The 18,788-nt window shown below is 41.2% G+C and overlaps 1 protein-coding gene across 5 annotated transcripts in view; it reads left to right on the top strand.

The window, feature by feature from the left end:
• LOC126194848 (testis-expressed protein 2) overlaps positions 1-18,788 on the top strand; it is a 407,145-nt gene that overhangs the window by 362,117 nt on the left and 26,240 nt on the right. For all 5 annotated transcript variants that reach the window (XM_049933193.1, XM_049933191.1, XM_049933190.1 and 2 more), the window contains exon 15: positions 1,349-1,450. In XM_049933193.1, the coding sequence (XP_049789150.1) occupies positions 1,349-1,447 (99 nt within the window). In that variant the 3' untranslated portion in view covers positions 1,448-1,450. The remainder of the gene's footprint in view (positions 1-1,348; positions 1,451-18,788) is intronic.

Raw genomic sequence — 18,788 nt, 5'->3', positions numbered from 1 at the left:
CCGGCTAGATCACGTGACATGAGCTGTGACTGGCTTACAAAAGTGTGACGCAATCTCGATTTCAGTTCTTTGGAAAGTAACATGCGGCGTTTGGTGGAATTCGAATTTATACCTCCATAACACGAAAATATGCAGCGTACATGTTACCGCACATCAAAGATCTTTCCAAAACGTGTTTTTTCACCCTGAGTTTAATTTTCTAAAGTGCCGGGAAATTCTACATCGCCGTGTAAAACCATAAACATTCAAAAGGTTGATAAGTTTTACAGTGCCGAGGAGAAGTGTACTGTCATGTAAAATGGGAAAAGTGTACTTTCACCTGGAAGAAAGTGTATTTTAAACCGGGAAACCCGGGAAAAATCCAGGAATTTTTTTCGTTGTTCATGTATACACCCTGTGCACGTCATGTGACTATACAGAGCTAGCAGCAGCATGCTTCAATCGTCCAACACTACCAGTCACATTGCTAACAGTGACATGGAAGCGTCACAAGAAGAGCAAAGAGGTGTTGTTTGTTTTCTGACAGTGGAAGGAGTAGGAGGAATGGACATTCATCGATGAATGTCACAAGTGTACAGCGAACACTGCATATCCCTTGCAAGGTCAAGATGGCACAAGCGCTTCAGTGAAGGACGGGAGTCGTTAACCAATGATGCACAGTCTGGAGCACCACACTGCATTACCGATGACATCGTCCAGCTGGTGGATGCACTCATTAGCCAGGACTGCCGAGTGACAGTGAAAGCCATAGTCGCCATTGTCGGATTGAGCATTGGAAGTGTTCACACCATCATGTGCAAAGTGTGGCCCAATGGGTGCCCCACAGTGTTCAACCACACTAGGAAGCATGTCGAATGGCCCATTGTCTTGCTCATCTAGTGCAATATTCAAGAAAGCGAATCTAGTAATATCTATTGATCTTGAATTAAAGTGATAAGAAAGGCAACAGAATAATGGCAACACCTGGAAAGTATACTACATTAGCTGTAAGCTACACAGTTATTGTCTAGAGAAACACATGAGGTTTAGGAAGCAATGGAAAGGTAAACATAAAACTGAGACAGATAAAACTGTTAATACATAATTCATTTTCCTATCACTTATTGTATTTCTACTCTCAAGCAGTTTTATTTGGTTTACTTTATTGCCTCTGTACTGATAATGTATGATTTAATTGCAGTTCATTCATTGTAGTTGTCACTTTCCCTGAGATATTGCCTCTGTACTGATGATGTACAATTTAATTGCAGTTCATTCATTGTAGTTGTCGCTTTCCCTGAGATATTTATATAATTTTAATACTAAATTCTTCTATACATATGTATACATCCTGCTTGGTATTTTACAGAAAAAATTTGTTCTTCCAAACATGGATGATTTGGTAATACCACCCATGACTACTACTTTACCTTACCAGGAGCCACAATCCAGAAATAAGCCTCAGTAAAAGGTATGTAATTTATAATCGACCTAATATTCTGTCAGCCATCACATCTTGGTAGAACGTTGTCCAGATTTAAACCAGAATGCTGAGTATTATACAAGTTTCATTGTGTTACAGCTAGCCAGTGATTTGCTGAGCTATTATCTGTTAATTATTAGAAAAATATAGAAATAGGTGGTAACAGTTATTCTTTACTGTTTACTGTGTAATTCTCAGTACATATAAACAGTATTCAAATAATGGAGCAGGAATGAGAGCAGATTTATTGCAATTAAAAGCTATATCCAAACTAAGATGTGTATTTGCCAAAGATAGCAATGGTCCATTTTCAAATTAAATCTGCTGCACAGCCGATGTATTCAGCAGTTGTGAAGCACTAATTTGATTTTCTTTAGCCTCCGACACCTTCTTGGTAGTATTTTTGTTTGTTGCATTGAAGTTGAAATACTTGTTGTTTGCTCAAGAAAAAATGTGTGTAATACCACAAACTAGATTGTACTCAGGTTATCACTCACGAATAACTGAAAGTACAGTGGCAGAATTACTCATACGAACTGCAAAATTATAAAAACCCACATTAACGAAGCACTGTCCAATAATTAATGATAGTTCTAACTGGTCACTAAACGAAGTAATTAGGTGGGGCACAAAACACTGTCCATATTTACATAAAATGTCATGGTTCACATTGTGTACTGTCTTCTGGTAATGTTTCAGAGTAAAGTGCACTAAAATATCTATCTTAGTTCACTAATTAATTAAAGTCATAACTGAAGAATAACTCATTTGCGTGACAAGGATAGATCAAACCCCCTGCCAACTATGACATAGTTCAGTGGAAATATCTATTAATTTGACTTACAGAAATCAATTGGAAGTTTTTGGACATGCACATTATTGATTTTTCACAAGTGCAGGTACATACATTTCCACAAACAAACAATGCATAGCTGTAACGCAAGCAAATATTGGGAGCTTATGTGCTACACACTTACTAGCTTGAGCAGGACAGGGCACAGACCGACTATGAGTGATGCCTGACTATTTAAAAACTAGAATATGAACAAATATTTATTTTAGAAATTATACAGTAATTTTAAAACTGGCTACATAAAATTTTGTTATTGTGGTGAGCTATAACAAAGAATAGGAAATTTTCACAAAAACGATAATGCAAAAAATAATGCTAAATTAGCTATTTTTAGCAAAATAATGCAAAAGTGAGTGATTTTTATGAGATATCAGAAAATTTGTAATTTTATCGTGTAGAAATGCTATAAATCTGGTTATGGCAGTCAATTAATATTTGTAAATGATAATTATTGAATGTTAAAACTTGACTTTGACTTCTAATCTCCTCAAGAGTGAGATTTGTGTATACCTTAAACTGACAGTTCTTTTCTTGCATAATGAACTTCGACATGACTGTGAAAATAGCTCTTAAATTATCAAATTTTGGCAAAAAAGTCATTCAGTTCGGCAAAAAAATCACCCACTTTGGCAAGAAGTCATTGTACGTGGCAAAAATGTCACCATATTTGGCAAAATAAGTCACCACATTTGGCAAAATAAGTCACCACATTTGGCAAAATAAGTCACCAAATTTGTCAAAACCAACACTGACTCTGGCAAAAAAAAGAGTCCAAATTTGACAAAAAATACACAAAATTTGGCAAAAAATATCCGAATTTGGCCATGTAAGCTTTTGGAGTCAGCTGCTTTTCTTCTGGCAGAATGGCTGAATGGGAAGGAAGAGGGGTGAAGGAAAAGCACTGTTGTTCAGATATTTAGGTGTGTGTCACATACTTACAAAACACCTAACAGTATGATGATTAGCATAATTTCTGGGGAAAAAATTATTAATCAACCACAGTGGCAGTCATAACATATGGAATATTTCCAACTTGATATGCCATATAGCACTGGAGAATTAGGCCTATTTATTCACAGCAGAACAGAAAAAAAAAGAGGAGGTGGAGCAGAAGAAAAAGATCATATTAGTACCTCTGAGAGTTTTTCTTATTTTTTGAGTATATTATTATTCCAATTCTGCACAGCATGCTGCATCACTGGAAAATGCTCTTCTCTTCATGAGGAAAACAACTCTGCTGCTTAGAGGATCAACAATAATATTTTATGTCTATCCCAAACTCTTATTTTAAAAACAGTGGTGGCAGATATTCTCTCTCTAATATACCAGGATCCTATATCCTATTCATACCATATTAAAGGAAATTAATTCTTGTTGTGTCGGAGCCAGCACTGACACAAACAAGGAAGGAGTAAAGTTGTGATGGCTTGCGGCAGGAATCCAAAACCATCTGTACAAAACACTTTCCAACTAAAAGAAAACTTTATTTCTATCAAAGGAAGGAACAATAATTAACTTGATTGCTATGCGTCTTCTGCCTCGTACATGGAATTACATTATTATATGTAAAAACAAAGATGATGTGACTTACCGAACGAAAGTGCTGGCAGGTCGATAGACACACAAACAAACACAAACACACACACAAAATTCAAGCTTTCGCAACAAACTGTTGCCTCATCAGGAAAGAGGGGAAGGAGAGGGAAAGACGAAAGGATGTGGGTTTTAAGGGAGAGGGTAAGGAGTCATTCCAATCCCGGGAGCGGAAAGACTTACCTTAGGGGGAAAAAGGACAGGTATACACTCGCACACACGCACATATCCATCCACACATATACAGACACAAGCAGACATATTTAAAGACAAAGGGTTTGGGCAGAGATGTCAGTCGAGGCGGAAGTGAAGAGGCAAAGATGATGTTGAATGACAGGTGAGGTATGCGTGGCGGTAACTTGAAATTAGCGGAGATTGAGGCCTGGTGGGTAACGGGAAGAGAGGATATATTGAAGAGCAAGTTCCCATCTCCGGAGTTCGGATAGGTTGGTGTTGGTGGGAAGTATCCAGATAACCCGGACAGTGTAACACTGTGCCAAGATGTGCTGGCCGTGCACCAAGGCATGTTTAGCCACAGGGTGATCCTCATTACCAACAAACACTGTCTGCCTGTGTCCATTCATGCGAATGGACAGTTTGTTGCTGGTCATTCCCACATAGAATGCATCACAGTGTAGGCGGGTCAGTTGGTAAATCACGTGGGTGCTTTCACATGTGGCTCTGCCTTTGATCGTGTACACCTTCCGGGTTACAGGACTGGAGTAGGTGGTGGTGGGAGGGTGCATGGGACAGGTTTTACACCGGGGGCGGTTACAAGGATAGGAGCCAGAGGGTAGGGAAGGTGGTTTGGGGATTTCATGGGGATGAACTAAGAGGTTACGAAGGTTAGGTGGACGGCGGAAAGACACTCTTGGTGGAGTAGGGAGGATTTCATGAAGGATGGATCTCATTTCAGGGCAGGATTTGAGGAAGTCGTATCCCTGCTGGAGAGCCACATTCAGAGTCTGGTCCAGTCCCGGAAAGTATCCTGTCACAAGTGGGGCACTTTTGTGGTTCTTCTGTGGGGGATTCTGGGTTCGAGGGGATGAGGAAGTGGCTCTGGTTATTTGCTTCTGTACCAGGTCGGGAGGGTAGTTGCGAGATGCGAAAGCTGTTGTCAGGTTGTTGGTGTAATGGTTCAAGGATTCCGGACTGGAGCAGATTCGTTTGCCACGAAGACCTAGGCTGTAGGGAAGGGACCGTTTGATGTGGAATGGGTGGCAGCTGTCATAATGCAGGTACTGTTGCTTGTTGGTGGGTTTGATGTGGACGGACGTGTGAAGCTGGCCATTGGACAGGTGGAGGTCAACGTCAAGGAAAGTGGCATGGGATTTGGAGTAGGACCAGGTGAATCTGATGGAACCAAAGGAATTGAGGTTGGAGAGGAAATTCTGAAGTTCTTCTTCACTGTGAGTCCAGATCATGAAGATGTCATCAATAAATCTGTACCAAACTTTGGGTTGGCAGGCCTGGGTAACCAAGAAGGCTTCCTCTAAGCGACCCATGAATAGGTTTACATATATTTTTCCCACGTGGAATGTTTCCCTCTATTATATTGAATTACATTATTACATTTACAGTCTATTACTACTCTCAGAATGCAGGCTTACTAACATCTCCATATTTCTCAGTACTGATGCTCTCGAAGTTTGCAACCAAACTGGGCCAACTAGTGATCGGTGGCTGGTTAAATCAGCTTTGACAGGGGGCACTGAACTCTTGTCTTCCTTGAGGTGTGGTGCTGCCCGCAGTTTCTATTGGCACGTGGGTTAGTGCCTTCTTGATGCTGTTTCACGGCACTGTGCTGGTCAGTGTGCAGTCGATGCTTTAGGATTGCACATTTGTTCTTTCGTGTATTTCATGTTTTGTGATTTCACTATATAAGATGCATCAGTTCTGTTACCCTGTAATAGTGTTGTAAATTCTGTTGAATATTTACAATTTCAATAAACAGAATGTAAAATGCGATTGTTGTGAACAAAAAAACTAATAATTTTCAAATTGTCCCAAAGCAAAAACAATGATTCTACAAAACCTGGTGCCTGCTTGTGTCTGTATATGTGTGGATGGATATGTGCGTGTGTGCGAGTGTATACCTGTCCTTTTTCCCCCTAAGGTAAGTCTTTCCGCTCCCGGGATTGGAATGACTCCTTACCCTCTCCCTTAAAACCCACATCCTTTCGTCTTTCCCTCTCCTTCCCCTCTTTCCTGATGAGGCAACAGTTTGTTGTGAAAGCTTGAATTTTGTGTGTGTGTTTGTGTTTGTTTGTGTGTCTATCGACCTGCCAGCGCTTTCGTTCGGTAAGTCACATCATCTTTGTTTTTACATATATTTTTCCCACGTGGAATGTTTCCCTGTATTATATTGAATTACATTATTACATTTACAGTCTATTACTACTCTCAGAATGCAGGCTAACTAACATCTCCATATTTCTCAGTACTGATGCTCTCGAAGTTTGCAACCAAACTGGGCCAACTAGTGATCGGTGGCTGGTTAAATCAGCTTTGACAAGGGGCACTGAACTCTGGTCTTCCTCGAGGTGTGGTGCTGCCCGCAGTTTCTATTGGCACGTGGGTTAGTGCCTTCTTGATGCTGTTTCACGGCACTGTGCTGGTCAGTGTGCAGTCGATGCTTTAGGATTGCACATTTGTTCTTCCGTGTATTTCATGTTTTGTGATTTCACTATATAAGATGCATCAGTTCTGTTACCCTGTAATAGTGTTACAAAATTCTGTTGAATATTTACAATTTCAATAAACAGAATGTAAAATGCGATTGTTGTGAACAAAAAAACTAATAATTTTGAAATTGTCCCAAAGCAAAAACAATGAGTCTACAAAACCTGGTGCCTGTAGATGTAGAATCAAATACAAGCTGGTTGGGAATTGATATTTTGGTCAGTATCTCTCTCACAAATAACTGTGAAGTTAAAGAGGTCCTGGGCAGATAAACATCAGAAACAGTTATGTTAAATTTGGGGTGCAAATAGGAATGAATTAAGCCTTAGGAATATCGAGGATGGAATGTAACAATATTATGAGAAGGAAAGTTGCTACTCACCATTTAGTGAAGATGAAGATGCTGAGTCACACCTAGGCACAACAAAAAGATTTTTACACTTAAAGATTTCGACCAATGGCATTTGTCAACAATAGACACACACACACACACACACACACACACACACACACACACACACACACACACAAACGACTGCAGCCTCAGGCAACTGAAACCACATTGCGAGCAGCAGCACCAGTGCATGATGGGAGTGGCGACTGGGTGGGGGAAGGAGGAGACTGGGGCGGGAAGGGGGATGGATAGTATGGTGGGGATGGTGGACAGTGAAATGCTGCAGGTTGGAAAGCGGGCAGGGGAGGGGGGGGGGGGGGGAAAGGTAGAAGTAGTGGGAAAGGAGACACATAGAGAGAAATAAATAAATTAAAAAAATAGAAAAAAAGACTGTGTGTGGTGGTCGAATGACGGCTATGTATTGCTGGAATGGGAGCAGGGAAGGGGTTGGATGGGTGAGGACAGCGACTAACGAAGGGTGAGGCCTTTACGGGAACATAGGATGTTTGCAAGGAAAGTTCCCCCCTGCACAATTCAGAAAAGCTGTTGTTGGTGGGAAGGATCCATACGGCACAGGCTGTGAAGCAATCATTGAAATGAAGGATAACATATTTGGCAGTGTGTTCAGTGACAGGGTGGTCCACCTGTTTCCTGGCCACAGTCTGTCAGGGGCCATTCATGTGGACAGACAGATTATTGGTTGTCATGCCTACATAGAATCCAGCACAGTTGTTGCAGCTTAGCTTGTAGACCACATGACTGGTTTCACAGCTAGCCCTTCCTTTGGTGGGATAGGTGATGTTAGTGACCGGACTGGAGTAGGTGGTGTCAGAAGGAATATAGGACAGGTCTTGCATCTAGGTCTATTACAGGGGTATGACCCAAGAGGTAAAGGACTGGGGGCAGTGATTGCGTAAGGGTGGATGAGTATATTGAGTGGGTTTTTGTGGACAGCGATACCACTGTGGGAGGGGTGGGAAGGATAGTGGGCAGGACGTTTCTCATTTCAGGGCACGACGAGAGGAGAATGTAATTCAGTTGCTCCAGTCCTGGGTTGTACTAAGTTATGAGGGGAATGCTCCTCTGAAGCTGGATGGTGGGGCTTTGGGAGGTGGTGGGAGACTGGAAAGATGAGGCATGGGAGATTTGTTTTTGTACAAGGTTGGGAGGATAATTATGGTTAATGAAGACTTCATTGGGATCCTTGGTATATTTCAAGAGGGACTGCTCATCACTGCAGATGCGATGACCACAGGTGGCTAGACTGCACGGAAGGGACTTCTTGGTATGGAATGGGTGGCAGCTGTCGAAGTGGAGGCATTGCTGGTGGTTAGTAGGGTAAATATGGACGGAGGTACTGATGTAGCCATCTACGAGGTGGAGGTGAACATATAGGAAGTTGGCTTGTTGGGTGGAGTAGGAACAGGTGAAGAAAATGGGGGAGAAGTTGTTGATGTTCTGGAGGAATGTGGATAGGATGTCCTTACCTTCGATCCAGATAGCAAAGATGTCATCAGTGAATCGGACACAGGTGAGGGGTTTAGGATTCTGTGTGTTTAGGAAGGATTCCTCTAGATGGCCCATGAATAGGTTGGCATAGGATGGTGCCATGCAGGTGTTCAGAGCCGTACCCCAGATTTGCTTGTTGGTACAGGGTGTATACGACCCGGGACAACCGGGAGATCCAGGAAAAACCCGGGAATTTTTTCATCCGGGAGAAAACCGGGAAAAACCCGGGAATTTTTGAGAATTCCGGGAATGTTTCATTGTTTTAGTTTTCAGTTAAATTTTTGTGACTTTGACTGGTATGAACCATTACTCCATCAAAGGATATTACTGTATACGCGTCTGCAGGATAATACTGCAGTAACAAAACGTTAACAAAAGGAAGAAAAAACGAAAATAAAACTTAAGTCGCAAAGGAAATCCACCATATACAACATCAAAACATAGTGCTCTTACAAGTGTCTGCCAACAGTAAAGTGTGTCAAATGCTTTAGAAAGACTATGCAATGATTCATAATGACAAATTGCCTCCGATGAGCGTGACGTGACATGACAGCTGTTGACATTAGATTCGTTTGAGCAGTTGCGGGCAGGCTCTTGTGCGTACGCAGTTGACTCACGTATGAGAGAGAACCTTCTCCTGCTTTGCTACGGATGTGTGGCTGGGCGCCACTATCTAGTATTGCCTCGGTTTGGAAATATCGTAGATTCGGGGCTGATGCACAGAGCAGTCTGAGTTGTACTGGGGAGGTGGGTAGTCTCCACGTGACGCGTGTTATGTTTAGTGATTTTGCTGTTTCCTCTTCGTTTATTACTCTCACATCAAATGAAAACAAAACTGATTTCTGTGGCCGGAAGCTATCAGATGAATTAAAATACGTTCGCATAATAACGGAAAGCTAAAATATGCTATTATTTTCATGTTTTATTTCCACCTTTCTGACAGTCAAGCGTTAATCACCTTGCAGAACAACGAAGTTATTTTTGTCGCTTTGCTGAAGAGATTTGGCTTTTATTAATCTTTTGCGCTGAGGCAGTCAATTTATTTGAAACAAAGTGTTTAATTTCACACTGTTGGCCAGTTTCAACTGTTCGCTGCATTTCAAGTGCACGTTTTCCATCTTCTAGCTCACATGGTATTATGCCATAATAAAGAACCAAACTTGAGAAAATACAGTACTGATACTCAATAAAATTTACATCCGAATCTGGACATACGAATGTGCACTTTAAGCCCAATTATGCATTTTAGTATGGTTCATGAAATTCCGATGGAGCTGAAGTATCCTCTGATGTCTTGTTTCTTTTGTGACATAGTGCAAGATCTTTTAATGTTTTGCACGTACGAACATACGGGCTTCCTATGTCATCGTAGCTGCGCAAGTGCGTTGGCACCTGTTATCTGGCGCTCACTGGTAACTGCTGAAACGAATCACTTTCTAACAGGTCACGGGAAAACATTGCGCATGGTGGTTTGGAAAGTGTTACTTTCAAAGTAAATTTCCTTTTACACGAGATGAACTATATGCGAGAATGTAGGATGAATTTCTTAAATCATAGGGCGTTTCACTCTCGATTAAAAATCAACTCTTTGAGTACGACCATCTAGAAGAATTTCGAGCCCAGAAGATCAGACATTTACGTCGTTATTAAAAATTTTACTGGCACTTTTGTGTGATGTATCTTAAAGTGTAACACGCGCAAAAGAGATCAACATTATATGTGGAAACTTAGCTTCTCTTGCAGCTTATTAATCTTCCAGACTACGATTATATGTGAAACCTCTGTTTTCCTTGTAGCAACACAATGTATATTAATTTAAACCATCAACTTTTCTTATTTGTGTGCTCGCGCTACTTAAGAGTGATCTTGCTATTGGCTGACTACATCACGTGTCCTATGTGTCATCAGCTGGCGAGATCACATGACATGAGCTATGACTGGCTTACAAAAGCGCGTCACAATCTCTATTTCAATGCCTTGAAAAGTAACATGCAGTGTTTGGTGGAATTCGAATGTATATCTTCGTAACACGAAAATATGCAGTGTACATGTTGCTGCTGCACATCAGAGATCTTTCCGTGTTGGAATCTGTCGGATGCTGGGAAAGGCAGTGTTCAATAGCATTAAGACCATAGTCATTAGGAATGTTAGTGTTCAGGGATGTGGCATCAATAGTGACAAGCAGGGCACTGCGTGGTAAAGGGACAGGAACTAAGGAGAGTCAGTGGAGGAAATGGTTGGTATCTTTTATATAGGAGGGTAGGTTCCGCATAATATGTTGAAGGTGTTGGTCTACGAGAGCAGAGATTCTCTCAGTGGGGGCAGAGTAACCAGCTACAATGGGGTGTACTGGGTGGTTAGGTTTATGGACTTTAGGAAGCATGTAGAAGGTAGGAGTGCGGGGAGTGATAGGGGTGAGCAGAGAGATGGACTCCAGGGAGAGGTTCTGGGATGGGCCTAAGGATTTGAGTAGTGACTGGAGATCCTGGTGGGTTACTGGAATGGGGTCACTTTGGCAAGGTTTGTAGGTGGAAGTATGTGACAGCTGATGGAGTCCTTCCACCAGATTATAATGTCAGGATCTGTTTTTAGATGGTGGACTGCAATTCTTTCTGCAGATGTAAGGTTAGTCTGCAAGTTGAGGGATTTGGGGAATGATGGTGAGGCAAGGTTTGATGTTAAGAAACTCTGGAAAGTTAACAGGGGGTGGTTTGGGAGCGGTGGGGGTGGAACATGGTTGGATGGAGGAGAGAAATGAGTTAGGCAATGTTCAGTATTGCACTGGTCCTGCTGCTCGCAGTGTGGTTTCAGTTGCCTGAGGCTGCAGTCATGTATGTAAGTTGTATGTAAGTTGTGTGTGTGTGTGTGTGTGTGTGTGTGTGTGTGTGTGTGTGTGTGTGTGTTGTTGACAAAGGCCATTGGCTGAAAGCTTTATGTATGAAAATCTTTTTGTTGCCTGTCTGCGACTTAGTATCTTCTCTATATGGTAAGTAGCAACTTTCCTTCTCACAATATTGTTACATTTCATCCTGGGATTTCCATTGTTTGACTTTGCCTGACAGCTTTTCTTCGATCCTAACCCAGTACTTGAGATGTTTGTATTTACCCACCTCCGCGTTGCAAATGTTTTTTGTGAAATGCACAGTCGATGCGCTGTTGTTTTCACATCAGTTCTACCAACATTGAGAGTTGCTTAGTTCTCAGGGTGTTGTAAAATTTCTGGATTCGTCTCGTCGCTGTGCAGCCTATGAAAAGGATTGCGGAAGACTCCCAAATAAATTCCAAAGCACAGTGCAGTTTTAACACCAATATATTTCCAGGACTCTGGTGTCTAGCCTGGTGAATTGTACCAGTTACATCACATGTACCCAAAGTTGACATCAAACGACACAGAGTTCACAACAATCAACAAACGAGTGAGCCTACAATACATTTGCTCGCAACCCTAGCCAAAAAACGAGTGCCTCTATTTATACTTTTGTTAAGAATTACCTACAATGAAAATTACAATTTTATGTAAAATCATAATTAAAAGTTAAACCGAATATGAGATAAACATCGCTAAAAATTTACAATCTCAGTGCTGAACAAGGTGAACGTATTTTCAACTTAGTTATGAGTTAATATAACATTTTCTGACTAATTATGTTACAGGTAACAATTACATTTCTAAATTTGTGTATAACAAATCAACTAGTGCCTGAATTTTAGTGCTAACATATATCGGAAGTTTAAGTAACGTGCTTTATTTATGTGTTCGAATTAATTTGCTGTAGTAATTTTATACTGATAGGATTACTGGTACATCCTGACCATGTGCTACATTCCGTTCGATTAGTTACAGTATTAATTTCACATTTATATTATGTTTCTCACATAAGAACAATGTTAATCAGCAAAGCATCATTTTCGAATTATATGTATACTGAAATAGTGGTTATTTTTGTATGTAATTTGGAAACAGGTCACTTTACAATCAGGCAATTAGGACTGGTGTTTATCTTTAATGCTCTCCGAGGGGTTCTGATCAGTAGCAATGAGATACAGTAATATTTCAATACCCCCCCCGAAGAGTTTTGCCTAGCATGATAGACGAAACGCTTCTCACAGAAATATTAGTGTGATTGACGTGATACAGTACTAGTTGGACAAAATAACACAAACTGCATATATCTTAAAAGGTACAAAATTGAATCATGAAACTTTACATACAGATAAATTTTCCAAATAGCTGCAAACATATACATCAAGGAAACAAGAATTGGAAATATGAGATTACAAAGAAATTTCCAAACTTTTACAAAATCAATATTTACATCAAATTTTCTGAATCAATGTTTTTCCGAAACTATCACTTCTAGAGCGTCCTTGTTTTTGTCACTTCTAGAGCATCCATTAATTTTCCCTCCTTCAAACACTCAAACACAACTAAGCTAACAAATCACAAATTTGATTGGATTGATTACGTTGCACTTTTAAAGTGTCCATATGACATGTTCTAGAATAATATTATCATATAAAAGACAGAAAAATAAAATTTATCCTAACAGTTTGCAATACAATAAAATATTCTACCAATCTTGTCAAACATGAATATTCAAAATTATATTTGTATATTTATATTGTGACAGTATAGAAACTGTTCATTTATGTCCAATTCGGGTTGTTGTCACAAGTATCTGAATATACTATGTATAGTCAATAATTCTTGGCTTTGTACATCAAATGCAATAACGTTTCAAAATGTTTACCAGACATCCAGAAAGTCAGATCAAATTAACACTGTGAAACAGCTTCAAGATTTTATAAATTGTGACAAAATAAGTATTACATCAATAAAATTCCTGAAAGTGGCAAGATACACTTAAGCAAGTGAAAATGTAATTGTGCTATAGTTAGTAACCTTGCAGTAAGGCGATTTTATAAAAAAATGTCCAGAACCTTGTCACATGGCATCTTATATTTCATTTCGTCAAAGTCCTCAGTCTGTCTATTAAAGTTGTCATTTCCTACCCCTCAATACCTAACAAGTCTCCATATTGTGTCTTGCGAGATGTGAGTAGTGTAAAATAATAGTTTTTCAATGTGATTTGTGTGCTATACATTGTCATAGTTGTTCAAAATAACTCTCACGTTTAATTTCACATCAGCATTTCCTTCAATCAAAATGTCTAAGAGTTCTACTTCATGCGATTCAAATGATTCATTAGTTCCGTTATGTGTGACTGCACAGTAGCATCATCATCACAACCCTCACAATTAAGTGAATCATCAAAACCATTAATAAATGAGGGTTGAATACCACCAGCCACCTCAGCAGCATTGCATATCATATAACCTAAACCTATCATCATCATCATCATCATCATCATCATCTACATCTACGTCTACATCCATACTCCACAAGCCACCTGACGGTGTGTGGCGGAGGGTACCCTGAGTACCTCTATCGGTTCTCCCTTCTATTCCAGTCTCGTATTGTTTGTATGCTTCTGTGTGGGCTCTAATCTCTCTGATTTTATCCTCATGGTCTCTTCGCGAGATATACGTAGGAGGGAGCAATATACTGCTGGACTCTTCGGTGAAGGTATGTTCTCGAAACTTTAACAAAAACTCGTACTGAGCTACTGAGCATCTCTCCTGCAGAGTCTTCCACTGGAGTTTATCTATCATCTCCGTAATGCTTTCGCGATTACTAAATGATCCTGTAACGAAGTGCGCTGCTCTCCGTTGGATCTTCTCTATCTCTTCTATCAACCCTATCTGGTACGGATCCCACACCGGTGAGCAGTATTCAAGCAGTGGGCGAACAAGCGTACTGTAACCTACTTCCTTTGTTTTCGGATTGCATTTCCTTAGGATTCTTCCAATGAATCTCAGTCTGGCATCTGCTGTACCGACGACCGACTTTATATGATCATTCCATTTTAAATCACTCCTAATGCGTACTCCCAGATAATTTATGGAATTAACTGCTTCCAGTTGCTGGCCTGCTATTTTGTAGCTAAATGATAAGGGATCTATCTTTCTATGTATTCGCAGCACATTACACTTGACTACATTGAGATTCAATTGCCATTCCCTGTACCATGCGTCAATTCGCTGCAGATCCTCCTGCATTTCAGTAGAATTTTCCATTGTTACAACCTCTCGATATACCACAGCATCATCTGCAAAAAGCCTCAGTGAACTTATGATGTCATCCACTGGGTCATTTATCTATATTGTGAACAACAACGGTCCCATGACACTCCCCTGTGGCACACCTGATATCACTCTTACTTCAGAAGAATTCTCTCCATTGAGAATGACATGCTGCGTTCTGTTATCTAGGAACTCCTCAATCCAATCACACAATTGGTCTGATAGTCCATATGCTCTTACTTTGTTCATTAAACGACTGTGGGGAACTGTATCGAACACCTTGCGGAAGTCAAGAAACACGGCATCTGCCTGTGAACCCGTGTCTATGGCCCTCTGAGTCTCGTGGCCGAATAGTGCGAGCTGGGTTTCACACGACCGTCTTTTTTGAAACCCATGCTGATTCCTACAGAGTAGATTTCTAGTCTCCAGGAAAGTCATTATACTCGAACATAATACGTGTTCCAAAATTCTACAACTGATCGACTTTAGAGATATAGGTCTATAGTTCTGCACATCTGTTCGACGTCCCTTCTTGAAAACGGGGATGACCTGTGCCCTTTTCCAATCCTTTGGAACGCTACGCTCTTCTAAGAGACCTACGGTACACCACTTCAAGGAGGAGGGCAAGTTCCTTCGCGTACTCTGTGTAAAATAGAACTGGTATCCCATCAGGTCCAGTGCCCTTTGCTCTTTTGAGCGATTTTAATTGTTTCTCTATCCCTCTGTCATCTATTTCGATATCTACCATTTTGTCATCTGTGCGACAATCTAGAGAAGGAACTACAGTGCAGTCTTCCTCTGTGAAACAGCTTTGGAAAAAGGCATTTAGTATTTCGGCCTTTAGTCTGTCATCCTCTGTTTCAGTACCATTTTGGTCACAGAGTGTCTGGACATTTTGTTTTGATCCACCTACCGCTTTGACATAAGACCAGAATTTCTTAGGATTTTCTGCCAAGTCAGTACATAGAACTTTACTTTCGAATTCATTGAATGCCTCTCGCATAGCCCTCCTCACACTACATTTCGCTTCGCGTAATTTTTGTTTGTCTGCAAGGCTTTGGCTATGTTTATGTTTGCTGTGAAGTTCCCTTTGCTTCCGCAGCAGTTTTCTAACTCAGTTGTTGTACCACGGTGGCTCTTTTCCATCTCTTACGATCTTGCTTGGCACATACTCATCTAACGCATATTGTACGATGGTTTTGAACTTTGTCCACTGATCCTCAACACTATCTGTACTTGAGACAAAACTTTTGTGTTGAGCCATCAGGTACTCTGTAATCTGCCTTTGTCACTTTTGCTAAACAGAAAAATCTTCCTACCTTTTTTAATATTTCTATTTATGGCTGAAATCATCGATGCCGTAACAGCTTTATGATCGCTGATTCCCTGTTCTGCGTTAACTGTTTCAAATAGTTCGGGTCTGTTTGTCACCAGAAGGTCTAATATGTTATCGCCACGAGTCGGTTCTCTGTTTTTGGACAAAGAATGCAGTGAAATTTTTTTAAGTGCTTTATCTGAAAACTACCTTGAGCAGTTAAACAGAGAACCGACTCGTGGCGATAACATATTAGACCTTCTGGTGACAAACAGACCCGAACTATTTGAAACAGTTAACGCAGAACAGGGAATCAGCGATCATAACCATTATGAACGTTTGAGTCTCCCAGTCTATATCCGGCAAATTAAAATCTCCACCCAGAACTATAACATGGTGGTGAAATCTACTCGAAATATTTTCCAAATTATCCTTCAGGTGCTCAGCCACAACAGCTGCTGAGCCAGGGGGCCTATAAAGACATCCAAATACCATGTCTGAGCCTGCTTTAACTGTGACCATCACCCAAATCATTTCACATTTCGGATCTCCGTCAATTTCCTCCGATACTATTGCAGTACTTATCACTATAAACACACCTCCCCCTTCACTGTCCAGCCTGTCTCTGCGGTATACATTCCAATCTGAGTTTAGGATTTCATTACTGTTTACGTCTGGTTTCAGCCAACTTTCTGTCCCTAGTACTATATGGGCCTTGTGACCATTTATTAATGAGAGCAGTTCTGGGACCTTTCTATAGACGCTCCTGCAGTTTACTATTAGCACATTAATTTTGTTATTCCCTGTTGCATTTTGCCTACTCCTACCTTGCCGCGTCTCAGGAGGCGTCTTGTCGAGCCTGGGGAGGGAATTCTCTAACCTACAAAACCCCCATGTGCACTCCACACATACTCCGCTACCCTTGTAGCCGCTTCCGGCGTGTAGTGCATGCCTGACCTATTCAGGGAACCCTTTATTTCTCCACCTGATAGCGGAGGTCGAGAAATTTGCACCCCAGATCTCCGCAGAATCGTCTGAGCCTCTGGTTTAAGCCTTCCACTCAGCTCCAAACCAGAGGACCGCGATCGGTTCTGGGAACGATACTAGAAATAGTTAGCTCTGATTCCACCCCACAAGCGAGGCTTTCCGCCGTCACCAATTCCGCCAACCGCCTGTTCGAACTTAGGATGACCTCTGAACCCAGACGGCAGGAGTCATTGATGCCGACATGAGCAACAATTTGCAGTCGGGTGCACCCAGTGCTCTCTATTGCCGCCGGTAGGGCCTCCTCCACATCTCGGATGACACCCCCTGGCAAGCAGACAGAGTGAACACTGGCCTTCTTCCCCGACCTTTTCGCTATTTCCCTAAGGGGCTCCATCACCCGCCTAACGTTGGAGCTCCCAATAACTAATAAACCCCTCCCCCCATGTGCCTGCTCGGACCTTGCTGAAGGAGCAGCCACATGTCCACTCACAGGCAGAGCGGGTGATGCCACATGGCCAGCCTCCACATTTACCCTCCGCCTCGTGTGCCGCGAACACCGCTGAACTCGCCACTCCCGTCGGGGAGAGGGTGGCCCAACCGCGCTGGGTACCCGCGAAGATGTCTCGACAGCAGGGACAGTGGGTGAAGCATGTAACACCTGGGGTGTACCTTGCGACGCACCAGACTCCCCACTGCCGCTACACTCCGAGGCAGCAGCCTGAAGACGGCTGACCGCACCCATCAACACGTTCAGCTGTTCGCGAACAGTGGCCAGCTCCTCCTGTGTCCGTACACAGCAGTCACACATCCTATCCATCCTAAGGAATCAATTTACCGAAGAGAGTTAACTTTTAACTAGACTGCTAATTCACTAAAGACGGCTGACTATTGACTAAACTGTGATTGCTAGCCACTTCTTGTAGAAAACAAAGAAAATAGCACTACCTGTCTCTGGACTGTATTGAAAACAAACACTAGCACTACTGGCACTATGGTTGACTAAAGGGACTCTCTCTGACTGTATTCAAAACAAACACGAAATCTATGGAACACTATTAATAGCACTCGACAAATAAAGCTTCCTAAAAGCAAAAACACACGGAAGAAGAAGTGACAAGTAAGAAAAATACAGTTAATACTTAAATTAAGGTAGCTCGCTGCACAGCAGACGTGAAGCAGACGGCGGTTAGGGCGATCACCATCCAAATACCCCTGTAAAAATGCAAGCCAAAACAAAATCATCTTCCATCAATAAACCGTAAACATCAATTCATGTGAATCAGAAACTGGAATGAGTCTGCAACCTCAAATCCTTAATACAAATGCAAATCACAACATCACTTACCTTATTTCAAGACAATCCTCAACAATTCATAGCAATTTCAACATCTCTCTCGTGTGTACATAACTGAGTGAAACATGTATATAGTATATCATGGTGATAATCCCTTCTTAACAGCATAAATCACTTCAAACCTTTCATAAATCATAACGTCTTTTAACATCTCATGTGGTCTTATATATAGTAACACATTAATTCAGTTGTCAATTGTATAACGGTATGAGGAGCAGAACATAGTAATTCCTTCCTTGTGGATAACCCATATAAGATAAAAACAGTGAAAAGATGTATATGGTTCTTAACTGCACAAATGTACCATAAATTCTTTAAGTATGTATTAATAAGCTTAGTGTATCTTCACACAATCCACCTTTCATTTCTGCATAAGCTGATATAAATACAGTATGGTCTGTTGTCTGTAAAGATGTGTAACTGTTCCTCACTAGAAAATACATATTGGTTTTTCCTGGCAAATCATAGTCCTCACATATCAGTAATAGTCACAAT

The sequence above is a fragment of the Schistocerca nitens genome, chromosome 7 (genome assembly GCF_023898315.1).
Source record: "Schistocerca nitens isolate TAMUIC-IGC-003100 chromosome 7, iqSchNite1.1, whole genome shotgun sequence".
NCBI classification, from domain to species: Eukaryota; Metazoa; Arthropoda; class Insecta; order Orthoptera; family Acrididae; genus Schistocerca; species Schistocerca nitens.
This window is presented reverse-complemented; position numbering and strand designations above follow the sequence as displayed.